The sequence below is a fragment of the Myotis myotis genome, unplaced genomic scaffold (assembly GCF_014108235.1).
Source record: "Myotis myotis isolate mMyoMyo1 unplaced genomic scaffold, mMyoMyo1.p scaffold_m19_p_48, whole genome shotgun sequence".
NCBI classification, from domain to species: domain Eukaryota; kingdom Metazoa; phylum Chordata; class Mammalia; order Chiroptera; family Vespertilionidae; genus Myotis; species Myotis myotis.
In genome coordinates, this window is record NW_023416355.1 from 499335 (window position 1) to 524966 (window position 25632).

Sequence of the window (25632 nt, forward strand, 5' to 3'; positions counted from 1 at the left end):
AAAAACAAGCTAGAACTTGATGGCTCATGGCCTGACTCTTAAGAACGCTCACCAGGGCCGTGGGGTGCAGGGGGCCGGGTCCCCGAGGCCCGAGCTGCGTCCTGGCTGCTGCGTGGACCTCTGGGCGTCGCGCTGCGTCAGTGTCGTGAGGTCCGCCCTGCAGGCAGCCCAGCATTTCAGAACCAACAATCACATTCGGTTTCGTCCTTTTGCTGAGAGAAGAGGAAACACGCCCACGGGGTCGGGGTCGCTGTCACCACCGAAGTGGGGCTTGAGGTTGGGATCATCCAGCTGAGACATAAACAACTTTAATCCCACTCCCCACGCCCGGAGGCAGCCCCGCCGCTGCGGCTCCTAGAAGCGTGACCGACCGACCTACACAGCCTCCTGCACCGCACGCCCGCAGCCTCAGTTCCGCGGACTCCATGCCCCCCCACCCACACACCGAGTCTTCTGTTTAAGTACCAGGAGGCATCTTTTTCCATGAGCCTCCCTCCACTTTTTTTTTTCTTTAACAATATGTTTTTATTGATTTCAGAGAGGAAGGGAGAGGGAGAGAGAGAGATATATCAGTGAGGAGAGAGAATCATGGACCGGCTGCCTCCTGCACGCCCCCCACTGGGGATGGAGCCCACAACCCGGGCCTGTGCCCTGACCAGAAATCGAACCGTGACCTCCTGGTTCATAGGTCGATGCTCAACCACTGAGCCACGCTGGCCGCCGCCCCCCCCCCCCCCCCCCCCCCCCCCCCGTGCCCGATGGTCCTGCAGCAGCGGTTCCTGAAGGAGCGGAGCCCAGGGCTCTGCCAGGCTCCATCTGGGCTGTCCGTGTCTGCAGAGCCATCACTCTGGCTCCAGGCCAAACCGTGAGAGTTCCTGTCTCCACTTGCCAGGGCAGCCCCTTGCTTCCCGGCAGACGCTGTCTGGCTTTCTCTTTGGCTGTGTGTGTGTGTGCGCGCGCACGTGCACGTGTGTATATGTGTGCGTGTGTGTGCGTGTGTGGTTTCCCACGTGTCGCCTTCGGGAGTTCATGAGCCTGAGCTCCTGTTCTGTTTCCTGTGTGCCGGCCCGCGGCAGGTGCTGATTTAGGGGGACTCTTGGTTCAGAGGGGGGCTGTGGGGTCCTCTGACACCTCAGAGCTGGGTGGCCGCAGGCCTGTTGCTCAACCTCACCGTGAAAAAGGCTGCAGACGCCTTGTCCATTTCAGGTTCCCTACTGACTTCCTGCATCGATGGTAACCTCTTCTCTCCTTCATTCCAGTTTACAGAATGTTTTTTCCAAAAAGCTCCTCAGTGGGGACAAGTACAGGTTCTCGTAAGTATCACAGCTTCCCAGGCCGGGCCGAATGCCCGGGACCTCGCCTCTCCCTTGGGTGCAGGGGGGCTTTCAGTGACCATGGGACTCGGGAGAAAAGCCCTGTGGCCCATGGAGGCCCCGGACGGGCCACCTTTCCCTCCCGTGGCCATGCGGGTGGGCTCAGCAGGCACAGGCCCTCCTGGTCCCCCCTGGGAGCCTCCTCGTCACCCCGGGAGCCTCCTGGTCCCCCCCGGGAGCCTCCTCGTCACCCTGGGAGCCTGTTGCCTGCTCTGCTCGGTGCTTCCGCTGCTCTCACGTGAGTCCGGGTGGCTTAGGCGTGCTGTGCCCGCAGGGCGGCCGAGTTGCAGTTCTACACCAGCGCCGCTGCCGTGGCCATGCTGGTCCCCGCCTGGGTCTTCTTCATGGTGAGTGGGGGGCAGCGCCCCTGGCACCTGGCTGCATTTGTCCTTAGTGCTTTGGGGGCAGAGTAGGTGGCGCAGTGTCCTGCTTTGCTGAATTACACAGTGTCCACCCCGTGCCCCAAGGAGCACAGACAAAGGTGGAGGCCAGGCCTGGTGCGGGTCTCTGAGGCCAAGCTGTAGCTGTGGGAGTTTCTGAGCTTCTCCTGTGGCGGTTTTAGGCTGATTTATTTTCATTTACTTTTTAAAAACATTTTTAAAATTGACTTTAGAGAAAGGGGAAGGGAGAGGGAGAGAGAGGAGCATTGATGTGAAAGGAACATTGATTGGCGGCCTCCTGCCCGCTCCACACTGGGGATAGGGCCCGAAACCTGGACACATGCCCTGATGGGGAATTGAACCAGAGGCCCTTGTGCGCCAGCCCGTGCTCCGGCCGCCCAGCCTCCCCGGCCAGGGTGCTCTGTGTTTCATGTGGAAGCAATGAGACTCGGCAGCTGCACCGTTTTGCTCCGTTCCCACCAGCAGTGCCCAAGGGCCCCGCCTCTGCCCGGCCTCCCCAGCACGTGTTCTCTGATTCTTGCTGCTGTTTTTGTAGTTGCCGTCCTGGTGGGGGAGGGGGCCTCCCTGTGGCTGGGGTTGCGATTCCCTGGAGACCGAGTGCACTGGCCGCGTGCCTGGTCGATGCCGTCCGGTCGCCACCCAGAAGGCAGGATTCACCAGCGGCCTCAGCCTCAGCTCGTGGGCCCCGGGGGCTGGGCACGTGGGACGAGGTCCTCCGGTGACGGGCACCGCTCCGCTCTGCTCCGCACCAGGACCTGCCGGTGGTCGGGAGGAGCGGGAGGAGCTTCAGCTACACGCAGGACGTGGTGCTGCTGCTGCTGATGGACGGCGTCCTGTTCCACCTGCAGAGCGTCACGGCCTACGCCCTCATGGGCAGGATCTCCCCCGTGACCTTCAGGTAGGACAGGTGTCTGCCTGGCTGGTGCCGCAGCCTCAAGGTCTGTGAGTGCCAAGTGCTGAGGCGCTGGCCGAGGCCCCGGGGCACGGTGGCGGGCCGCTGCCTTTGGTGCCATTTGAAACACGCGTGAAGTGTGTGAAAGAAAGAGCGCTTTTCTTTTTTTAGTTAAATCTTTATTGATCTCAGAGAGGAAGGGAGAGGGAGAGAAACACCAATGATGAGAGAGAATCACTGATTGGCTGCCTCCCGTACACCCCCTACTGGGGATCAAGCCTGCAACCTGGGCATGTGCCCTGACCGGGAATCAAACTGTGACCTCTTGGTTCCTGGGTCAATGCTCAACCACTGAGCCATGCCCAGCTGGGCTGAGATTTTTAGGGAGGTTGCCACTGGGTGGGTCTGTTGTGCTTAGAGCAGCGCGGTCAGCGGTTGGGCGCTGTGGGCCCTGGTGGCTGCGAGCACCTGTACTGTGTGAGCTCAATGCAGACCTGACTTCTTGCTTTTACTGACTTCCATCCACTTACCTGTGAATACTGCATGCGACCACCGCCTCTGGGAACCTGGAGGGGTTAAAGGTCTGGTTAGCCGGTTTTCACTTTTATAACTGGATTAGAGGCCCGGTGCACAAAACTTGTGCACGGGGAAAGTCCGTAGGCCTGGCCGGAGATCAGGGCCCATCAGGTTCCCCACCTCCCCGCCTCCTCCTCCCTGCCTGCTGGTCCCCCGCCATGTTCCGCACCACCCCCTGGTGGTCAGCACACATCATAGCGAGCGATCGAACTCCTGGTCTCTGGGTTGAACTCCTGAGGGGATAATTTGCATATTAGCCTTTTATTATATAGGATGGATTTAATAAAAGTACTATTTCAGTAACAAACAGAAAAGAATGAGCTAGAAACTCCAGCAGTGGTCGGCAGCTTGGCCACGTCACGTGGTGTGCGTCCACCTCTTTCCTGTAACGGCTGAGCGGTCACCACAGTGGGACTGTCCCCAGTGAGGACAACAGAGGGCTCGATGGCGCCGCACCTGCCGCAGCCTCAGTGTCCCCCAGGCGTACCCACGGGCCACTCTGGGGCCCGTCCTCCTCTCTGTCTGTTTGAATCGGGCCCAGCGAGTGCAGTAAGTGCTCGACAGCCACCTGGGCCGGGAGCCATGTGCACAACCCCCTGTCTTGCAGTGTCGCCAGCACCGTGAAGCACGCCCTGTCCATCTGGCTCAGTATTATCATTTTCGGCAACAAAATCACCAGCCTGTCGGCCATGGGCACCGTCCTGGTGATGGCGGGCGTCCTGCTCTACAACAAGGCCAGGCAGCACCAGCGGGAGGCCATGCAGAGCCTGGCCTCAGCCAGCTGCACGCCGGAGGACGGCACGGAGCCACTGGTGCCCAAGGATCCCAGGCCGCACCACTGAGCGCCAGGGCCTCGCCGGCACCAGGGCCTCGAGGCGCACATGGCTGCCCTCCTGCCTATGTGGTCCCCTGCCCTCGCTGCCTAACCCCCCTGGTCAGCTGGAGTAGGAAAGTGCATGTGTGGCCATTCTCGCCCCTTTCTGGGGTTTCAGTCAAAACCAGCGGGAATGTGAATGGGGACCCCCGACATTGGCTCCCTGAGGGCTGACCAAGTCCAGCTGCCGCTGAGCCATCGCCAGGGGATGTGAAACTGCCTCCTGCGGCCCCCGTGCCAGACGCGGAGGCCTGGGACCCGCCGGCCTCTGCATGGCCCTCACTGGGCACGCAGGTCGCACTGCAGTGGGCCCAGCCCCGATTCCTCTGTGGGCGACACCCCACAGAGGGGTCAACTGTGAATCCAGAGCTGGGTCCCGGTGCCACTGTGAGCGCTCCCTGCTTGGTGCTGATGGAGAGATCTCACAGCCCATGCCAGCCAGCCTTCGAGGCTCCTCCTTCACGCCTTTGACCAGCGCTACTGAGCCCTGGGGCTTGTCAGAAGCCGCCCTCCTGGGTGAGCAGGTCTGGCCCCACCCAGGAGCCCGCCTGCAGGGACTGGGCTCCCTGAGAAAAGGAGCGTGAGGCCGCCTTCCGGTCGCGTCTCCCTCATGCTGTCCAGGCCCCTGGCTTCCCGATGGCTTCTCATTGGAAATGTGAACAGAGCCTCTTGGGGAGACCAGGCCTCTTGGAAACAAAGAGCAATAATCACGTCTCATGAAGTCCTGCCGACTTGAAAACGTTTGCCATGTGGTGAAGTCAACGAGGCCTTTTAAACTACACAGCCTTTCCATGGAGCTGACCCGAGTCCGCAGGACAGGCAGGTGTGGCCGCCTGCTTGGCACGCTCTCCCTCACTGGACGCTTCTGCGACCTCCCCAGGATTCTGTCCTCTTTCCTCCTTTTCTGCATCCCTGAAAACCTCGGCTAAGGAGGACCCCCTGCCGGTGGCCGGGGAGAGATGTCGAGTTGATCTGTGAGGACCAGCGTGAAAGCACTGCTGCCCCGGCCCCTGACAGTGGGACGTGAACAGAGAAGGGCCACCTGTGGCCGCCCAGGCAGGACGGTCGCCTGGGCCTTCCCGCAGACTCTGTCATCCGTCGTCGGAGCCATGGCCGCAGTCTCCCCGTCTTGTCAGGGATTCCGGTCCCGAGGCCCATGACATGCCCCACCCTCCACTCTCTCCAGTGGCTTCAGCCGGTTTTGATTTTCTGAATTTTGGACCACAAACAAGATGAAGGTTACTAGTAAATGAGGCAACTTCCTGCAAAGCTGCTTTGGAGACTTCCGGTCGGGGCTGACACTCCTCCCGTTAGTCTCGTCTCCACCTCTAAGTCTCCATTCCGATCGTCGCCAGGAGTCACAGCCACAGCCTCGCTCGGCCTTTTAAGGACTGTGCAGACATGATGTGTCTTTAATGAACTGTCTCATTTTTATCGTATGTTCTCCTCGCTGAACGGTCTCAGGTGTGTGCACCAGCGATGACTGGGAGTCGTCATCCATTGGTCATGCCTGTGTCTGTGGTTGTCTGTGCCTTTGTAAACACACACTGGAACCAGTGATTCCGAGACGCGTCCAGATCTCTGGCTTTCAAAACGCCCGCTACTGAACAGCATAGAAAGCCTCTTGTTTTCAGTTCCAGTATCATCGCTTCTGCAGAGCAGTGTGAGTCGTCCGCCTTAGAAAGCTGATGACGTCCTTGCACAACCCAAATGTGGCTTTAATTTGAGAAAGAATAAACATGATGAACAGGAAACAGGAAAAATGTGCTGCTCAAAGCATGTCACCACTTGGAGCCGGGCTTGTGGCCCGCGCCCGACACGCTTCTCCCCAAACCAGTGGTTTTGCTTCCTGCTGAGCCTCCTGTGGATGGTCGGTCACTCAGACGGGCCAGGGGGTGACGGGCACGGAGCCTGGCCTGATGTCTGTCCTGGTGACACGCTTCCTCAGGCCTGACGGTGTTCTCGCCGTTTCCCTGGGCCGGAAACGTGAAGGAGGTCATTCCGGTGGAAACCCTCTCCTCTGCCTTCGCACAACGTGTTGAGGACTTTCTTTCCCAAAACGTGTACCTGCCCTGGTGGGGCCTCTCGTCTTCTTAGAAGCCCCAGCGTCCCAAGGAGTCCGTTTCTTTCTGTTCTGGCCGAGGAGCCGAGAGCAGACGGGTCAGCTGCTCGCCTGGCAGCCGGAACATAAAACCTTCAGCCCGCTGGCTCTGGTTCTGAGTGGTGGCCCCGGGACCCATGCCCAGATGTCCACACTGGGTTACAGGCTGTTCTAACTGGCAAAGTCTGTGTGTGTCTGGGCTTGGCCCCCCCCACCCCCGCCGTTTTCACTGGAGGAAAGCTGCCACTGCGGACCTGCTGTCTGAGTTGTCTGAACCTGCCCGGTGTTGTGGGCTCCAGCTGGGAGGGCTGGTCCGGTTCCCCACACTGGGAGACGAGAATGAACGAAAATAACCCTGGACATCAGAGCCAAGCCACCTGTTTTCTGCCAAACGGAGCCCCGGGTGTCCAGTGCTTTGTATTTCGCCTGTTTGGGTTTTTACGGGACCAGACAACGTGGTGGTTCAGGAGGCCAGTCCCTGTCCCTCCACCTGTGGTAACGTGTTCACCTGTGGTGCCCTTGTCCTCTGTCCACATGAAGCTGCCACCGCAGCCACATCTGACTCTCGTTCTAAAAAGTAAATAAAAGCCCCGCGTGTGCTCGCCGCCTGCATTGGTGATGGGTCTGTGCGGCCGGGAGGACAGCCCTGCTGCGGGCACCCCAGTGACAAATGGCTTCCTGTCCCCAAGGCCCCCGGAGCGGAGCACTGCCAGGCGCAGCGGCAAGCGCTTCCTCCGAGAGAAAATACCCCGTCCGGGCACCGGGGCCCGCGGGCACCGAGCAGCGGGGCTTGGGCCGAGGCCTGGGCAGCTCTGCTGGCCGTGCTTTTTCCGTTTTAATGGAGTGTTGTGGGTGTCCCCCCTCCCCGCCCCCCTTCAAAAATATTCGTCATTTCGGGGAGGAAGGGAGGAGAGAGACACCGATGATGGGGGGGGGGGGGTGCGCGGTGACCGGGGCACAGCTCGGTCTCAGCCGGAGCCGCACGAACATCGCGATGGCGGCCTCCTGCGCCCCGACGGGGACTGGGCGGCCACCCCGTGTGCCCGTGACCGGAATGGACCTCCGCAGGCGATGCTCTATCCGCTGAGTGAACCGGCCAGGGCCGCCCCCCGCTTTTTAAATTGCTTTCGGATGTGGGCGTGAACCGCTGGCCGGCGCCGGTCCCTGGCCCGGAAGCCCCCGCCCTCAGCCCGGCGCAGCGCGCTTCGCTCCAACCGCGGCTCGGCGGCCCGGCTGTGAGGGCGGCGGGCTCGGTCGGCGCCGCCGCGGAGGACCCCACGGGCGGGCGAGGGGGGCGGGGGGGACCCGGCGGCCAGGCCGCGAGGGACGACGGGCGCGGCGCCCGGACTGGCTCCACCGCCAGTCATCAGACCGCGCCGAGGCCGGAAGTGACGCACAAGGGCCCGTTCTCCGGCCGGAACCTGCGGCCGCGGTCTCCGTGACGTCATCACCCCGCGCCGACGCAGGAAGTAACGGCGCGCTGGGCGCAGTTTCTCCTCAGGCTCCGGACCGGCGGCGGCGACGGCGCAGGGGTGAGTAGCCGCCGCTCCCGCTCCCTCGTCCCGCCCGCCCGCCCGCCCGCGAGGGCCTTGAGGCCGAGGCGGCGGCGGGCACCGCGCTCCCCGATCCCCCCGCCGGACCCTCCCCCGGGAACGCGAGGCCCGCGGGCCGCTCCTGCCGAACCCGGACCGGGACCCGGGCGCGGCGGCCCGAGCCGGGTGGCGGGGAGGCCCGCGCTGACGGCCCGCCCCCCGCAGAGCCTCCTCCAATGGGTGATGAAAAGGACTCCTGGAAAGTGAAGACCTTGGATGAGATCCTCCAGGAGAAGAAGCGCCGGAAGGAGCAGGAGGAGAAGGCGGAGATCAAGCGCCTGAAAAACGTAAGCCGCGCTCTCAGTCGGTTCTCACGGAGGTTTAATTCTCTGCCCTCGTTTTTCCATTAGAGCAGCGCTCCTGGGCGACGTTCTTTGTTCCTCCGAATGTCGCAGGTGAGCCCCGTCTCCTCCGCTCACCGCGCTCAGACCCCGGCGCCCGCGGAGGCAGCTCGCCCCGCAGCCCAGGGCGAGGCGCCTGGCTTTCCTCGCTGTTGATCGGCACCTCTGACCCTCCCCGGGCATCAGGGCGGGGGCGGGGGGTTGCCTGGCCCTCGCGACCCGTGCTTGGCGGCTTCCCTGGTTTGCATAGCAACATCCACAGACCCCCCCCCCCCGGGTGTGGAGGGGGTATCGGGGCGCGAGGAGGGGGCATCGGGGGCGCGATAGGGGCATCAGGGGCGCAAGGAGGGGGCATCGGGGGCGCGATCAGGGCATGGGGGTGCGATCGGGGGTGCAATAGCGGCATCGGGGGCGCGATCGGGGCTCTCCGATGAGATGGGTCGCAGCCCCCGGGCCGCAGTGAGGCTCGGTTGGCGCCTGAGCAGTCAGGTCCCTGGCGGAGGCCGATGCCCGTCACATGCGCCGGTTTAGCTTCCCCCGGCTCTGCGTTAGAGTCGTGGTTTGGGTGTCTGGGGGCTTGAATGGAAGTCTTTCTGCATTTTGGTGTAAAACCTTAGTGATGTTCCTAAGGGAAGCTCGCCAGCGTGTGGGGGGTTGGGTCTGGGCTGCTCTTGCCTGAGGGCGACGCTGTCCTTGCTCCGCAGTCTGATGACCGCGACTCCAAGCGGGATTCCCTGGAGGAGGGGGAGCTGAGGGACCACCGCATGGAGATCACCATCCGGAACTCGCCCTACAGGAGGGAGGACTCCATGGAGGACCGGTGAGCGCAGGCGCTGGGCACTGGACAGAGGGACGGGGCCCAGCCGGCGGTCCTGGGGTCACCGTGGAAAGGGCTCCAGCGTGGTGTCCGCTCCGCACCCCCTTCTTGTGGGAAGACTTTTCTCGCTGATGCCTCAGTCGGCCCTGCACTCGCAGGCGTGAGGACTCGGCTGGGGTCTCGGCGTTGCCGGCTGAGGTCTGCAGAGGCCGGGCAGCGGCTCCGGTCCGTGTTCCCGCGGCTCCCTGTCCAGTCTCCACTTGTGTCCTCCTCGGATCCCTCTCTCACTAAAGGCAACGTGACCCGAAAAGAAGGTAGAACCGCACAGGCTGTGACGCTCCCAAGATGGTGGTCAGATAGGCGGTTGAAGATACTGTTAAATGACTTTGGGTTTGATTAAAACGGTGGGGCCTTTTTTAAACACAGCTTTATTGGGGTATAAATGACAGAATAAACTGCACGTTTAAAACACGCAATGTGACAGTTTTACACGCAGTGTGACAGTTCTACACGCAATGTGACAGTTCTACACGCAGTGTGACAGTTTTGCACAGTGACATTTCTACACGCAGTATGACAGTTCTGCACGCAGTGTGACAGTTCTGCACGCAGTGTGACAGTTCTACACGCAGTGTGACAGTTCTGCACGCAGTGTGACAGTTCTACACGCAGTGTGACAGTTCTGCACGCAGTGTGACAGTTCTGCACGCAGTGTGACATTTCTACACGCAGTGTGACAGTTTTGCACGCAGTGTGACATTTCTACACGCAGTGTGACATTTCTACACGCAGTGTGACATTTCTACACGCAGTGTGACATTTCTACACGCAGTGTGACAGTTCTGCACGCAGTGTGACAGTTCTACACGCAGTGTGACAGTTCTGCACGCAGTGTGACAGTTCTGCACGCAGTGTGACAGTTCTGCACGCAGTGTGACAGTTCTACACGCAGTGTGACATTTCTACACGCAGTGTGACATTTCTACACGCAGTGTGACAGTTCTACACGCAGTGTGACATTTCTACACGCAGTGTGACATTTCTACACGCAGTGTGACAGTTCTGCACGCAGTGTGACAGTTCTACACGCAGTGTGACAGTTCTGCACGCAGTGTGACAGTTCTACACGCAGTGTGACAGTTCTGCACGCAGTGTGACAGTTTTGCACGCAGTGTGACAGTTCTACACGCAGTGTGACATTTCTACACGCAGTGTGACATTTCTACACGCAGTGTGACAGTTCTGCACGCAGTGTGACAGTTTTGCATGCAGTGTGACATTTCTACACGCAGTGTGACAGTTTTGCACGCAGTGTGACATTTCTACACGCAGTGTGACAGTTTTGCACGCAGTGTGACAGTTCTTCACTCAGTGTGACAGTTCTTCACGCAGTGTGACAGTTTTGCACGCAGTGTGACAGTTCTGCACGCAGTGTGACAGTTCTGCACGCAGTGTGACAGTTCTGCACGCAGTGTGACAGTTTTGCACGCAGTGTGACATTTATACACGCAGTGTGACAGTTTTGCACGCAGTGTGACATTTCTACACGCAGTGTGACAGTTATGCACGCAGTGTGACAGTTCTGCACGCAGTGTGACAGTTTTGCACGCAGTGTGACAGTTATGCACGCAGTGTGACAGTTCTGCACACAGTGTGACAGTTCTACACGCAGTGTGACATTTCTACACGCAGTGTGACAGTTTTGCACGCAGTGTGACATTTCTACATGCAGTGTGACAGTTCTGCACGCAGTGTGACAGTTTTACACGCAGTGTGACAGTTTTGCACGCATGGGAAACTATGTCAAGATAAGGAACTTGTCCATCACCCCCTAACGTTTCCTCAGGCATTTTTGTTCCAATGCCACAGTGATTTCTCACACTTTTCATATGAGTCCATTTAGTTTACAGTCTTGGCTAAGTTTCATCATTAACATAATTTTTAAATGATGGTTCCGATTCCATTTTATTGATCATCTGCGTTCTGCCTTCTGGTTGGAGACACTCCCTCACACCCGGTGCTCTCCGTGACCTGCTTGGCCTGATGTGGCCTCTTGTGTCTTATTTCAGAGGAGAGGAAGACGACTCTTTGGCTATCAAACCACCCCAGCAAATGTCCCGGAAAGAAAAAGCTCATCACAGGAAAGATGAGAAGAGAAAAGAGAAACGTAGGCATCGTAGTCATTCAGCAGAAGGGGGTACAGAGCATTTTTCTTTTGTGTCGTGTTCAAGTGTGGTCTGTTTCCTAGTTCATAGCCTCCTGCCTTCAGAAAACAGTGGAAAGATTCGGAGAGAAAGTGAAATTGTAGCTAAATCGTAAATTTATTGTAAATCATTCTGAAAAGCTGCTTCATTTTCCTTTGGCCGTTCTTTTTCCTGACATGACGCTGTTTTGTGGTAGTTTACGTAGAAGATTCACAAGCGCGGGGAGAAGCACGCTGTTCAGTGCTGAATTGCGGTAGCTAAAAAGCCCAAGCAGTGGCTTTGCTCCCACCGTCACCAGGAGCTGCCGCCTGGCGTGAGGCAGGGCTCAGTAGTTCACACGCAGGTGGTGAGCGTGGTTGTGTGGCTCGTGGGCCCTCACTTAGCAGAGCCAAGCTTCGTCCTCTGTGCTGTATGAATGGTGACTTCTTAAATTATGGAAACATATACAGTCTCATCATAGTTTATTCAACACAGAAAATTTTAAGAATACAGTGGAACCTCGTTTGTCCAATGTCTCATCTCGAATAATTTGCTTCTCAACCTGACAGCCCTTCATGCTGAACCTATATGATCAGTCTTGCATCTCTCAGGTGACAAAGTGAATATGGGTCACTTTAACCCTGTTATCATCTTCAGGATATTGTGCTGTGAACATTTTTGTGGCTTTTTGCTCATGTTGCTGCTTATAATTGTTAATTTTTTTACTGTACATTTCCTTTCCTTTTTGTTAAATTTTCATTTACATTCACATCCTTGTTTTTAGTGTTTCCTTTTATAGATTAAACAGTACAGTAGACAGGTACTGTATATAAGAAAGATGAAAACGGCATCATTTGGGGGTCTGGAACGAATTGATTACACGATTCCTAATGGGAAAAAATGATTGGGTTTTCAAGCAGCCTTCCAGAATGAATGAATGAAAAGTTCAGGAAGCGAGGTTCCACTGAATTAAGTAATCCCAGTTGTTTATTTTTTCTTCGCTTTACATTTCCACATAAGTGTTCGCAAGGTATGTTTCTTCACGTGTCACACCTCTCTCTCTCTCTCTCTCTCTCTCTCTCTCTCTCTCTCTCTCTCTCTCTCTCGCAGGCAAGCACGCCAGAGTGAAGGAGAAGGAGCGAGAGCATGAGCGGCGGAAGCGGCACCGAGAGGAGCAAGACAAGGCACGCCGGGAGTGGGAGAGGCAGAAGAGGCGGGAGATGGCCAGAGAGCACTCCAGGAGAGAGAGGTAGCGGGCGTGCTCGTGCGGGGCTGTCGGTGCTTGTGATGGTCAGCGTCCCACCAAAGCTGTGAAAAAGCATCTAGAACAGACTTGTGCCAGGTGGGGCGTGACATGGCCACGGCACAGTAGATGTGGGTGTAAACTAGGGCCACTCTGCACTGAGGTCATTTCCAGAGAAAGCCTGCTGTGAGGCCAGGAAGCAGGTAGATGGGCTCCCATCCCGGCAGCACGGGCTGCACGGAGCAGGCATCTAAGGAAGGTGTGAGAGAAGAGCCTTGGTGGAGGGAGAAGCTGAGGCCAGGAGGTAAAGGTCTGAGACCCCTGAGAGGCGAGCACATCCCTCACCGTGTCTGGTGCGTGGGTAGCATGTGAAACATCCGTGCTTGCCATACCTGTGCTGACTGTCCCGTGTGGGCTGATCGTACAGCTGTGCACACCCTACTGGAGCCAGGCTTGAAAACAAAAGGAACATGGACAACAGCAGTAGCTACACTGCACGGGAGACCGAGTCCACAGATTTAAACAAACAGCGACACCTGAGAGGACACGTTAGAATCCAGAGTTGCTACAACATTATCTAAAATGTCCACTTTGAACAGAACTTTTTGAGATGTACAAGGAAATCAGAAAGTGTGACTCCTGTTAAGGAAGAAAAGCATCAGTAGAAACTGTCCAGATGTAGCTTCTTGGCTTCAGAAGAGAGAGGAAGCCGTGAGGGAGGCGGATGGCAGGCAGCTGCTCGGAACGGCAGAGCCTCAGCAACTGCAGGACGTTCCCGGTGACGCCACCCGGGCAGCAGAGGCCACGGAGTGAGACTTCCCAAATCTGATGAGAATCGTCGAGATTTCCAAAAAGAGTGAACCCCAAGAACAGAAAGACGGGGTCCGTCTGGCGAGAGCCGGCGGGGAGGTCTTGAGAGGCAGCAGTAGAGACGCTGTCTGTCTCCACAGAGGAGGAGCTGCGGTCCCGGGTGGCTGCCGGCGCGGGAGGCCAGAGGCAGGATCGCATGTTCACACTGAGAAGCTGTCCACGAGGACTGTGTCCCGCAAGACGGCTCTCAGGTGCACGTGGACTGGGTTAGCAGGACCTGGAGTTACTCCAAGACCTTCAGCCGAATGGAAATGACTCCATTCGGCAGCAAATCCACAGGAAGAAAAGACAAGCACTGGGAACGGCGAAAGTGTGTTCACGTAAAGGAACCGGTGTGTTTCTTCTCACCTCTGTTCTGCAAAAGACACGGGATTGCAGAGCAGCAATTACGCAGACACTCGTGCAGCATGGAACACGCAGAGGCTGCACAGAGGAGCAGGGAAGGGGCCTGGAGCCGTTGCTCTGTCTCGCGGGAATGGACTTGGTGTTAATCTCGTGAGTTGCACCCGAGAGCCCTGGCACAGACCCGAGGAGTAAGAGCAGGATCACAGTGGCGCTAAAGGCACTTAAGTCCAAGTCAGAGGAGCAGAGGAACCAGAAGAAGACAGAGAAAACAAGGAGCAAAAAAACCAGAAGTCCAACCATACCCATAGTTATATTAACGGGGACATGGTCTCTGTACCCCAGACAACAGCGAGATTGTCAGAAAAGTAAGACCCAACTGTATGCTGCCTGTGAGGGGAACACCTTAGAGTCAAAGGCAAAAGTGGGTTGAACGGAAAAGGCTGGTGAGAGGCACACCGTGCAGACAGCACCACGGAGAGCTGGAGTGGCTTCCCAGTGACAGAGCAGAGGCCTTCAGAACAGCAAGCTGCACGCGCACATCAGGGCAGAGGTGGGACAGCGGTCAAGCTCTGCACCTGCGAGAGCCCAAGGCGCACAAGCCAAGAACAGCTGGTCCCCGTTGGAAATGTCTGCTCGTCGCAGGACAGAAAATCAACCAGGTCACGGACGTCCTGGAAAATAACACCAACCACCCCTCTCCCGCGGGCTCAGCCTCCCCCCTGCCGCTGCAGAGCACACTCACTGCAGGAGCTCCTGGGACAGTTCCCAACAGGCTGTACGCAAGGCTATACAACAGACTTGGGACTTGAGAGAATTGAAAGCATACCTAGTGTGCCCTCTCACCATGCAAGAATTAAGGTGGAAGTCAGCAACAAAGGGAAATCCCCAAACGTTTGGAAACCCAACAACCATTTCTGAATAACCTGTGGCCCGAAGAAGAAATTATATAAGAAAAATAGGAACTGTTCTGAGTGAAAACAAAAACCATGTCAGAACCCAGGGTGCAGCTAAAGCTGCCTCGAGGGAAAGCCTTGGCTCGAAGCACTGATGTCAGAAAAGGAAGGTGTCCAGTCAGTCACCAAGCGTCCACCTCCAAAAACTAGGAAAGAGAAAAGCAAACAGCCCAAAGCAGCGGCGGCGAAAGGCCCAGGGAGTCTGAGCAGACGCAGAGCCGCGCGGTGGGCCTGGCGCGGGCAGGGTGGCGGAGGTTTTAGCACTGACTGGTGAGGGCTGCGTGGTTTCTTACGTGGATGAAACAGTGGGTTCAGTGGCTGAATGTCGCCTGTGAATGATGCCCCAGCGTTACCTTGAACTAGGCCGGGCCCAGGCGGCTACAGAGCGGCACCTGGAGTCCGGGACCCTTTGTCCCGCCGCTCGGGTGGTGACGGCCGCTCGGGCAGCACTGGCCCCGGGCTGGTGACGGCCGCGGGCCTTGACTGGTTCTCGCCGTGTTTTGCTTGTGCTCATTTTTGTGGGCGTCTGATGGTACTTTTTTATAAAGATGAGCTAGCTTTTTAGGTTGTGTGTGGACTTACGAGAGCTGTGGGAGTCGCCTGTGATCACGGCTCACTATCTGACCGCCTTATGGTGCAGCCACCACACGTGTTTCGGTCACTAGTGTTTCCTGTGCTCAAATGGCACCTCGCCTGGAAGCGGCTTTCCCCCGGCTCCCACCGTCACCCTGTAGCCTCAGAGACACGCCCCGTGTGCAGGTGGATGTAGCCAGGGCTGTGACACATGCTTGGGAGAGTCTTGGGGCATCTTAGGCCTGGTGACCGGGAATGTGGAACATTCCAGAACCAGCGGGTTTGTTCCTAGCAGGCCTGCCTCCGTGTCCCAGCTCTTCATTCGGCTGTGCTATTGGGGTGCCTCCTCCGGACGTGCTTGCGCACACGTTCTGCCTTTAAGACGCTCTGCACAGATGGAACAACTTACAAACCTGAGCGGAAGCACAGGCGGGAGGGTAAAAACCCCCTTCCTGGGGAAGGAGCTGGCACGTGCCTGTTGCAGGGACCGTCTGGAGCAGCTGGAAAGGAAGCGGGAGCGGGAGCGCAAGCTGCGGGAGCAGCAGAAGGAGCAGCGGGAGCAGAAGGAGCGGGAGCGGCGCGCGGAGGAGCGGCGCAAGGAGCGGGAGGCCCGCAGGGAAGGTGCGCTGGGGGGGGCAGGGGGCAGGGGCCCGTCAGCGGGGGGCGGGGGTGGGGGCTGCACCCCAGGGGCCACCGCACGCCTGGCGCTTGACAGCGTGTCCGTGTCCGGTGCCCCTGCTGCCCACAGGTGGGAGCTCAGGCCTGAGGGGTGATTCCCGGCCCTTCCTGGTGGGTCTGGGGGGCCACCTGGATCCTCGGGGCCGGCTCCTGGCCTCCAGGTCGGAGCTTCTTCCCTTGGCTTCTAGCCTCTGCCCGGCCGCCATTAGCAAGTGTGTCCAGAGGTCACGTCCGCCCTCAGCAGGGGAGCGGGGTGATGGGTGGGGGTGGCCCTGGTGGGAAGAGGCTGCTGCCAACGTGGTCTCCTGTTCTGTGCTGGCTGCCAGTTTCTGCGCATCACCGAGCCATGCGCGAGGACTACGGCGATAAAGTGAAGGCCAGCCACTGGAGCCGCAGCCCGCCCCGGCCCCCGCGGGAGAGGTTTGAGCTGGGAGACGGCCGGAAGCCAGGTGAGGCCGGCAGTGCCTGCTGGGGCCTCTGGTGTCAGTCTTTGATTTACAGAGTATTTCCCTGCACTCACCTTTGGTGGTTTGCTTCATAAGTGAAAGAAGAGAAGATGGAAGAGAGAGACCTGCTGTCTGACCTACAAGACATCAGCGACAACGAGCGGAAGACCAGCTCGGCCGAGTCCTCCTCAGGTAGCCGCGCTCCCGGCCGAGCCCCGATGCCCTGCTGCTCAGGAGGGCCGCAGGGTCACTCCTGCTGTTTGCTGCCTACAGCGGAATCAGGGTCAGGCTCTGAGGAGGAGGAGGAGGAGGAGGAGGAGGAGGAGGAGGAGGAGGAGGGGAGCAGCAGTGAAGAATCGGAGGAGGAGGAGGAGGAAGAGGAGGAGGAGGAGGAAGAGGAGGAGACCGGGAGCAACTCTGAGGACGCGTCTGGACAGTCGGCAGGTGAGAGCGCAGGGCACGTGTGTGGTTTTTGTAACCCATTTTATGTATTTGCTAGAGGCCCAGAGCATGAAACTGCATGGGCAGGGTCCCTAGGCCTGGCCGGCGATCAGGGCCCATCTGCAGGGTGATGGGGGGGAGGCTGAGGGGGGGCCATCACTGGCACCTGCCTTGGCTGGTCTGGGGCCTGCAGGCTGGGGACAGCTCCTGCGTTGAACGTCTGCCCCCTGGTGGTCAGTGTGGGTCATAGCGACCGGTTGTTCCACCTGTCTTTCCACTGTTCGGTCAATTTGCATATTAGGCTGTTATTAGATGGGATTTACTTATTCATTTGAGAGGGAAACATCAACTTGTTCCTCTTATTTATGCTTATTCTTGCATGTGCCATGATGGGTTCAAGCCTGCAACCTTGGGGTATGGGGACAGTGCTCTAACCACTGACCACCCGTCCAGGGCACACAATTGTGTATTTGGATAGAGTCCTGGGAATGACAGAAAGATAATTAGAAGTCTAATTTGTTTTTTAAACTTTCGTTATTTTATTTTTTTGTTAATCCTCACCCAATGATATTTTCCCATTGATTTTTAGGGAGAGTGTGGAAGAGAGAGAGAAACATTGATGTGAGAGAAACACATCGATTGGTTGCCTCCTGCATGCTGCCCTGGGCCGGGGAGCAGCCTGAAACCAATTTACGTGCCTTGGCCAGAATCGAACCCAGGACTCTGCAGTCCACAGGCCGATGCTCTATCCACCGGGCAAAGTCTGGTTTTTTAAAAAACTTCCAAATGGAAAACGTCTTGCCTGGGACTAACACGAGGCCCCTGGAAGGAGCAGACCCAGAGCCTGCGGGGGGCACTCCCGGGCGGGGGGACACTGGGTGGACGCTGCTCTCTTGCAGAGGAGGTGAGTGAGGAAGAAATGAGTGAAGACGAAGAGCGAGAGGCTGAGAACCACATCCTCGTTGGTAAGAGGCCTCCCTGGCATCGTTTCTCTTCCTCGTCCGTCCCTAAGTGTGGTGAGAACTTCTCAAAAGTTGTGAGCTTGACTATGGCAACGTATTCAAAACCGTTCTCCCAGGCGTGCCGGCCCGAAGCCACAGGGCGTTCCTGGGCTGGCCTTGTCCCGGGGCTGGGCTGCCTGCTGAGACCTGGGCCCACGCAGCACTGGCTGCAGGGACCGTGCTAGCTGAGTGCCCGGCCTCAGCGCGGGGGAGCGAGGGGACAGCTCGGGTCCGTGGCTGGTGGGTACAGGCCACACGGGCCGGCATGGCCACAGGCAGCTACGCTGAGCCCTTGGGCCTGTGAGTTCCAGGGCTGCCTCCTCAGAGCTCAGCGTCTGGTCAGTGGCTCACAGTGGCTGTGGCCGTGGCCCGGCTGGCGGGCCCCAAGGCCCAGGTGCCCTCTGTCCAGGGGAGCAGCTCGTGTGGCAGGCACCCTGGGGTTGCTGCCGTGTGGCTTCTTGGTGTTCCCACCCCCAGACCAGGAAGGGGCTTGTGACAGTGGCTCATTCCCGGTTCCATGATTGGTTTAAACATGGAAGTTCCAGAGTCACGATTCGACCGAGATTCCGCGGACAGCGAAGAAGGGGAGGAAGAGGTGGGCGAGGGCACCCCCCATAGCACCGCCCTGACCGAAGGCGAGTTCGTGCCCGAATCCCCAGCCCTGTCACCCATCGAGCTCAAGCAGGAGCTGCCCAAGTACCTGCCCGCCCTGCAGGTCAGGCGCCCCGCCCGCTGGCTCCTTCTCTGGTCGTGAGGGGGTGGGGGTGGGGGTGGGGGGAGCAGAGCCCGGGGCGGGGGTTTGTCCTGAGCGCAGTGACCATCGCGCCGGGCTCGGCCACTGGCCTCTTTTGTGCCCCTGGTCGTGGTCTAGCCTCTGCCCGCAGCTCCCAAGGCCCTGCCACAGCCGGGCGTGTGGAAGGCAGGCAGCCGGGTGAGGCGGGCTCAATGGTCACCTCTCCCGGGGCCTTGCCCAGTGTGTGCGGGATCGTAAGGCCTGCAGGAGGCAGCGTGCATCTTCTGTTTGGGAAAATACCAGTAACGGGGGCACCGCGGGGGGGCTCGGGGAGGAGGGGTGAGTGGCAACCCCACTGAGGCCTCCACCCGCTCAGGGCCCCTCGGCCATCCCAGCTGCCTTAGCGGCTCTGCTTAGGGGCTTCTGAGCGGAGGCCCTGGCCGCACGTGACACGGGATGGTGCCCCCTGCACGGGGCCCCGCACCCACGGGGGCTTCTCCGGCCCAGCAGAGCCCGTGCGGTGGGAGGCGGGGCTGGTGCTGCCGGTGCTCCTGTCCTCGGGGCGCAGGGCAGGCCGGGGGCTGGGAAGGAAGGCCTGGGACCGGCTCTTGTCCGCCTGGGACCGGCTCTGGGTTGTGTCACATCGCGGGGCCTGCGCTCACTGAAGAAAAGGGTAGGAGGGAACTGCTCCTCCCCCCCCCACCCGCCCCCCCCCGCCCCCCCCCCCCCCCCGAGATGTCAGTGTCTGTGCCAGGGCTGCCACTCCTCACGCCAGCGCCTCCTGCAGGGCTGCCGCAGTGTGGAGGAGTTCCAGTGCCTGAACAGGATTGAGGAGGGCACCTATGGGGTGGTGTACCGAGCAAAGGACAAGAAGACAGGTGGGTGGGCTCGCGTGGCCCCCAAGGGGACGGAGACGGGCAGGGGTGGGGTTGCCTGAGGAGTGTCTGTGGTCGCGCCCTGCACATCCCCAAGCGGCCTCCATGCTGCTCTGAGGGAGGCCGGGTCACATGCAGGAAGCTGGGATCTGAGCCCTGGCCCTTCAGCCTCAAGGTCACAGGTACACAGTCCCTGCGATCCTGGGAATCCCCCCTGGTGTTGGCAGGGGCCTGGCCTTGCCCAGCCTGCACCTGGGCATGACTCAGGGGTGACACTCAGAGCCGCTGAACCCCTGGTACCTCCAGAGGCCGGGGCAGTCTGGCCAGGAGACTCCTGTTTGGTTGCGACAGCAGGGGCGGGTGGACCCAGCCTGGAGTGACGGCCCCGAACAGGGGTGGGCGTCCAGCGCCCCAGTCTGGGCCGGGTCTCGGAGGGCAGAGTGGGGTCTGAGCCGAGTCCCTGCTGGAGGCTTGGTGGGGTCACAGCAGGTGCCCAGGAGGCTGGTGCGAATGGGCTTGTGTCCGCGTGGGCACGGCTGGTGCTTCCTGGCGCTCGAACGTGTGAGCTCCCCGCGGGGCACCCGAGTCCTGGCCGACGCCCTCGGGGAGGTGTCAGCACCGTCTTGGCACTGATTTCAGATGAGATTGTGGCTCTGAAGCGGCTGAAGATGGAGAAAGAGAAGGAGGGCTTTCCGATCACGTCGCTGAGGGAGATCAACACCATTCTCAAGGCGCAGCACCCCAACATCGTGACGGTCAGGGTAGGCGGCCTGCGCAGGAGTGAGGCCCGGCCTCCAGTCGTGTCGGGCCCTTCCCAGTCCTCACTCTGGGTCCCAGCTCCCGCCTGGTGCCTGCTCGGATTCAGCTTCTGGGGCGGCTGGCGGTCAGGGCACAGGCGGGGCCAGGGCCGCGGGGGCCACCAGCCTGGTCTCGTTTCCTAGGAGATTGTCGTGGGCAGCAACATGGACAAGATTTACATTGTGATGAACTATGTGGAGCACGACCTCAAGAGCCTGATGGAGACCATGAAGCAGCCGTTCCTGCCAGGTGAGCCGGGCGGGGCCGCAGCCTTTGCCCATAGGACCCCTGCGTGCATGTGAGTGCATGTGCCTGCATGTGAGTGCGTGTGCCTGCGTGCATGTGTCTGCGTGCATGTGCCTGCGTGCATGTGAGTGCATGTGCCTGGGTGTGAGTGCGTGTGCCTGCGTGCATGTGAGTGCATGTGCCTGCATGTGAGTGTGTGTGCCTGCGTGCATGTGTCTGCGTGCGAGTGCGTGTGCCTGCGTGCATGTGAGTGCGTGTGAGTGCGTGTGCCTGCGTGTGCCAGCGTGCATGTGAGTGCATGTGCCTGTGTGTGAGTGCGTGTGCCTGCGTGCATGTGCCTGCGTGCGAGTGCGTGTGCCTGCGTGCATGTGTCTGCGTGCGAGTGCGTGTGCCTGCGTGCATGTGAGTGCATGTGTGTGTGCGTGTGCCTGTGTGTGCGTGTGCCTGCGTGTGAGTGCGTGTGGCTGTGTGTGAGTGCATGGGAGGCCATGCGGGGCTGGGGCGTCTCGGGGTGAGAGCACCGTGCCCCTCGCCCCAGGGGAGGTGAAGACGCTGATGATCCAGCTGCTGTGTGGAGTGAAGCACCTGCATGACAACTGGATCCTGCACCGCGACCTCAAGACCTCCAACCTGCTGCTGAGCCACGCCGGCATCCTCAAGGTGAGCCCAGCCCCGGTGAGCCCGGCCCCGGTGAGCGCGGCCCCGGTGAGCACGGCCCCCAGTGAGCCCGGCCCCGGTGAGCGCGGCCCCCGGTGAGCCCGGCCTCGGTGAGCGCGGCCCGGCACCCACTCCCGGCCCCACTATCCTTGCAGGTGGGGGACTTCGGGCTGGCACGTGAGTATGGGTCTCCTCTGAAGGCCTACACCCCTGTCGTCGTGACCTTGTGGTACCGCGCCCCAGAGCTGCTGCTGGGGGCCAAGGTACGTGCTGGGCTGGGTGGGGCCTGCCCACCCTGCGCTCGGTCCCGCTGGCCCCTGAGTGTGTCCCTGTCCCCAGGAGTATTCCACGGCCGTGGACATGTGGTCCGTGGGCTGCATCTTTGGGGAGCTGCTGACGCAGAAGCCACTGTTCCCCGGGAAGTCAGAGATTGATCAGATCAACAAAGTGTTTAAGGTGGGTCAGGGCACCATGCGGGGGGTCAGGGCCTGGCTGGGGGGTCGCTGCTGGGCATGGCTGTTTTGAGACGTCCCTTTCTCAGGACCTGGGGACGCCCAGTGAGAAGATCTGGCCGGGCTACAACGAGCTGCCCGCCGTGAAGAAGATGACCTTCACCGAGTACCCCTACAACAACCTGCGCAAGCGCTTCGGGGCGCTGCTCTCCGACCAGGGCTTCGACCTCATGAACAAGTGAGCCTGGCGGGGGGCGGGGGGGGCGCCTTCCCAGCCCGCCCAGGGCTCCAAGCGCCTTGTTCTCCCAGGTTCCTGACCTACTTTCCTGGGCGGAGGGTCAGCGCTGAGGACGGCCTCAAGCACGAGTATTTTCGCGAGACCCCCCTCCCCATCGACCCCTCGATGTTCCCCACGTGGCCCGCCAAGAGCGAGCAGCAGAGGGTGAAGCGTGGCACCAGCCCGAGACCCCCCGAGGGAGGCCTCGGCTACAGCCAGCTGGTGAGGGGCGGGCAGGTGGGGGGGGGGGGGGCGGTGTGAGGGGTGTCCCTGGGATTAGCCGGCCCGGCCAGGGCCCCACGGTGCCGCTTGCTCCCCAGGGTGACGACGACCTGAAGGAGACCGGCTTCCACCTCACCACCACCAACCAGGGGGCCTCGGCCGCAGGCCCTGGCTTCAGCCTCAAGTTCTGAGGTTCAGCGTGGACCCCAGAAACGGCGGGACCAGGGGCAGGAGCGGCGACAGCCTGTGGCCAGACCCGCGTCCCGCCCAGATGACAGGCTGCTGCGGCCTGGGCTGCCGCGAAGGGGCCTCAAGTCGAACTGCTGGGCTCGTTTTCCATGTTTCGTTTGTCTTGGCTTGTAAATTTGTAGAATTAAATCTTATTTCCTTGTGGAAGAAAAGGCTCTTTTTTCAGATTTATCACACTTGCCACATGAGGAGGGGAAGCCAGTGCAGAGGGCACAGCCACACGCGCACGTGGTCAGATCCTGGCTGTGATTTCAGTCTCTCTAATCTTGAGGCTCCTGCGTGGGCGCCTCCTGCCCTCAGCGGGCACCCGTAGCCCAGCGCCCTCAGCTGGGCACGCAGAATTGCGTACGAGGTGGTTCCACCTTTCAAGATGCCGTGAAATGTTGGAGGGAGCGCTGCTGTGTCTGGCCCTGCGCTGGCCCTGGCCCCACAGTCGGGGACCACATGGTTGGTCTCTGGCCCCACGTGGGACGGCCTCTCCCTGCCTCCAGCTCCTGCTCTGACTGGACTGGGCCTGGCCCCAGGCACCCCAGATCCTAAGGGGCCAGGTCTAGAGGGCCCCACCCCCCAAGAAAGGGCGCGGAGACGTCAGAGAGAAAACCTTTATCAGCGCCGGCGCTCAGGGGCGCACGCGCACGCGCCAGGAGTAGGTGGTGAGCACGCGCTGCCGCCGGCGCACCACGCAGGTGTAGGTGCCCTCGTTGATGGCGTTGGCGATGATGCTCAGGTGCGCCTCGCCCAGCGCCAGGTACCCGGGGTAGGAGGACTCCAGCGGCTCCTGGTCCTTGTACCAGCTGCGGGGGGCGGGGAGGCTGAGTGGGGGGACCCCAGCCCGCCGCCCCTCACCCCGGCCGGGTCACTCACTGCACTTTGCCTTTCTTGTGCAGGATCTTCTGGCCGCAGCGGAAGGTCACGTTCCTGCCCTCCGACACCAGCCGGGTTTTGGTCCTGGGGGGCGGCGCGGTGGCGGCCACCGTGGGGAAGGGGAACTCTGCGCGGGAGGGAGGGAGGGAGAGAGGGGCCGGTCAGCACCCCGCCCAGCCCCGCCCCGCCCCGCCCCGCCCGGGCCAGGCTGGGACCGGCCGCACCGTAGCAGAAGTCGCAGCTGCTGGGGCACAACCTCTTCATGAGCCTCCGGCGGGCGTCGCAGAAACCCCTCCGCGCCCAGGACGCGCACACGAACAGCCGGTCCAGGCAGCCTACAGGGGGGCGGCCTGGCCTCAGGGCCTGCCCCGCGCCCCGCCCGCCCCCGGCCCGCAGCCGCCGCAGGCACCCACCGTAGAGCCGGTGCAGCCCCCACAGCTCATCCTGCGACAGTGCCTTCCAGCCGCGCAGCGTGGCGTTGAGGTGCATGAGCGCGCGGCCGTGCTGCGAGTGCATCAGGCCCAGCGCGTGGCCGATCTCGTGGGCCGCCACGTGCACCAGGTCGGTCAGCCACACGCCTGCAGGCCCCGCCGGTCAGCGCCTGGGGCCCGGCCGCCCACCGCCCCGGCCCCTTCCTTGCGCCCCCGTCTGCAGGGCAGGAGCCTCGGGCAGATGAGAGGTTCCCGGCCGGCCGCGCAGCGGTGAGCTCACCCCCAGGAATTCAGCTCCGCTCGGAGTGGGGATTAGAGGCCCAGAACTCCCGGAACTCAGGCCTGTGGCCTCCTCACAGCCGCCCCCTCCCTGCCTGCTTCACCCCAAATCCAGCCCTGCCCCCAGCCCTCCACCGGGACCCCAGGGTGCGGAGGGTCCCCCAGGGGGCCGGCCGCCGTCACCTTTCTTCCAGCTGTAGCGCGTGGGGCCCAGGACCCAGTACTCGCTGTCGTCGAAGTGGATGCCGCCGTGCGGGGGGAAGAAGGCGTGGGCCAGCTCGCCCGTGGGGCCGTCGAAGCAGTGGTGCAGCGCGGACACCAGGCAGTCGGTGTGGTTGGCCGGGTAGAAGCCTATGGAGCACAGGGCTGAGGCGGGGCGGGGGCGGGCGGCGGGCGAGGAGCGGGAGGCGGGGGCGCGGCACTCACCTATTCGGAGGTCACTGGGCTGCTCTGGGGCCACCTCGCGGAAGCTGAAGGGGGACACGTCACTCCACATGCGGAAGGCGGCGGCCAGGCCCCGCCGGGTCTCGCTGGGACTCAGAAGATTCCGCGGGAAGGAGAGGATCCTGGGGTGGGGGTCAAGGTTAGGGTTGGCGGCGGGGCTGCTGCCGCGCCCCCCACCCCCACCCCCAGGCCAGAGTCGCACCTGTATGTGAGGTTGAAGTGGTCCCAGCGCAGCCTGGCCGGGGTCAGCGTGTAGCGGCGTCTGCGGGGCGCCTGGGGGAGCAGCGGACCGGGCCCCGGGGTGGTGAGGACACCCGCGGGGTGGGGCGCGGCGGCGTCTTCCTTCAAAGGAAGCAAGTGCTCCGAGGAGGCATCAGGGGCTGCCTGATGCAAAACGCGAGGAAGAGACGGGCGTGAGTGAAGGAGGTGGGGGAGCGCTGCCTGATTTTCCACCCCAAGCGCCTTTACAGCCCGAAAGGAAAAGGGCTTGAGAACCAGCCGGGTCAGAGTAGGCGGAGCTGGAGGGATGCTGTCCCCCACCCCCATCCACTGGGCGCCGCGGACGCGAGGACACTCGGACTCCTGCGCTGTCCCTGGCGCCGGGAGGGACTCACCTGCGCTGCGCTTGAGGCGGGCCGGGCAGCCGGCAGGGCCCCCAGCCGGACCAGCAGCAGGAGCACGGGCAGCAGGCACAGGGCGCCCAGCACGGCCCCCCACCAGCCGGCCTGCGCGCGGGCCCCCGACGACGCCCAGGGGACGCAGGCCCCGCGGGCCATGGCGCCTGCGGACTTGCTGTGGGGGCTCCGGGCGCGTGGGCTGCGGGGACCGCAGGCGCGGGAGGAGTTGGGGGAGGCGCCGAAGCGGCTCGGATTACAGCCCCGGCGTGGGGGTGGGGAGGCGGGGGCGGCCACCCCTGAAGGGAACCAGCTGGCCATCCCGCTGTTGGCGCCGGGACCCCGGCCTGCCGATCGGTGGCCGGGGCAGGGCCTGCTGGGCGGGGACGCTGGGGCGGGGGGTGTGGGTGGGAGAGACGCAAGAAGATACCCGGCTGTCAGGGAGGGACAGACGCCAGGGGCTCAGCATCCAGCAGGGACGGTCAGTTGGGGCCCCAAACGGGCTGGGGCTGAGTGACTGGAGGTTTTTTCCTCAATGGAATCCCCAACCCCCTGGACACGGAATGAGACCCAGGCGTGGAACCTCCGACCAGGCCAGCCCAGGACACGTCCCGCCGGCGCTGGCCGGGCAGGGTCCCCTCGAGAGGGGCGGGGATACGCGGGAGGGACGTGGCAAGTGAGTCCGGGCAGCTGAGGGGGGAGAGGCGGGATAGCGGCTTGGGGGTGGCGCCAGGAGAGGGGGGATCTGCAGGGGTCGCACCGAGAGCTGGTAGAGGCTCGCGGAGGGACCC

General features: G+C 61.3%; 3 protein-coding genes across 20 annotated transcripts in view; 2 read left to right on the forward strand and 1 right to left on the reverse strand.

Annotated features, from left to right (window-relative positions):
- Positions 1-9438, forward strand: part of LOC118655583 (solute carrier family 35 member E2A) — a 22013-nt gene extending 12575 nt beyond the window's left edge. For all 10 annotated transcript variants that reach the window (XM_036307543.1, XM_036307546.1, XM_036307548.1 and 7 more), the window contains 6 exons: positions 1260-1313; positions 1648-1720; positions 2527-2672; positions 3850-7749; positions 7975-8204; positions 8855-9438. In XM_036307543.1, the coding sequence (XP_036163436.1) occupies positions 1260-1313; positions 1648-1720; positions 2527-2672; positions 3850-4084 (508 nt within the window). In that variant the 3' untranslated portion in view covers positions 4085-7749; positions 7975-8204; positions 8855-9438. The remainder of the gene's footprint in view (positions 1-1259; positions 1314-1647; positions 1721-2526; positions 2673-3849; positions 7750-7974; positions 8205-8854) is intronic.
- On the forward strand, positions 7616-22361 carry LOC118655581 (cyclin-dependent kinase 11B). 8 transcript variants are annotated; one of them, XM_036307530.1, is made up of 20 exons: positions 7616-7749; positions 7975-8096; positions 8855-8970; positions 11037-11164; positions 12261-12399; positions 15427-15755; positions 16139-16261; positions 16355-16450; positions 16532-16702; positions 17599-17664; positions 18240-18415; positions 19221-19311; positions 19948-20069; positions 20250-20355; positions 20891-21012; positions 21165-21272; positions 21349-21465; positions 21551-21699; positions 21771-21960; positions 22059-22361. In XM_036307530.1, the coding sequence occupies exons 2-20, from the start codon at positions 7986-7988 to the stop codon at positions 22149-22151; spliced, it is 2553 nt and encodes an 850-aa protein (XP_036163423.1). In that variant the 5' UTR covers positions 7616-7749; positions 7975-7985; the 3' UTR covers positions 22152-22361. The 8 variants fall into 8 exon arrangements, with proteins under 8 accessions (XP_036163423.1, XP_036163424.1, XP_036163428.1 ...); XM_036307531.1 differs by having other exon boundaries at positions 15430-15755; XM_036307535.1 differs by having other exon boundaries at positions 15619-15755.
- Positions 22362-22797: 436 nt separating this feature from the next.
- MMP23B (matrix metallopeptidase 23B) lies at positions 22798-25459 on the reverse strand. 2 transcript variants are annotated; one of them, XM_036307576.1, is made up of 8 exons: positions 24842-25457; positions 24430-24611; positions 24210-24349; positions 23967-24134; positions 23487-23651; positions 23298-23408; positions 23074-23200; positions 22798-23003 (listed from the first exon to the last, which is right to left on the reverse strand). In XM_036307576.1, exons 1-8 carry the CDS (start codon positions 25160-25162, stop codon positions 22829-22831), a joined length of 1389 nt encoding a protein of 462 aa, XP_036163469.1. In that variant the 5' UTR covers positions 25163-25457; the 3' UTR covers positions 22798-22828. The 2 variants fall into 2 exon arrangements, with proteins under 2 accessions (XP_036163469.1, XP_036163470.1); XM_036307577.1 differs by lacking the exon at positions 23487-23651 and having other exon boundaries at positions 24842-25459.
- Positions 25460-25632: the final 173 nt, after the last annotated feature.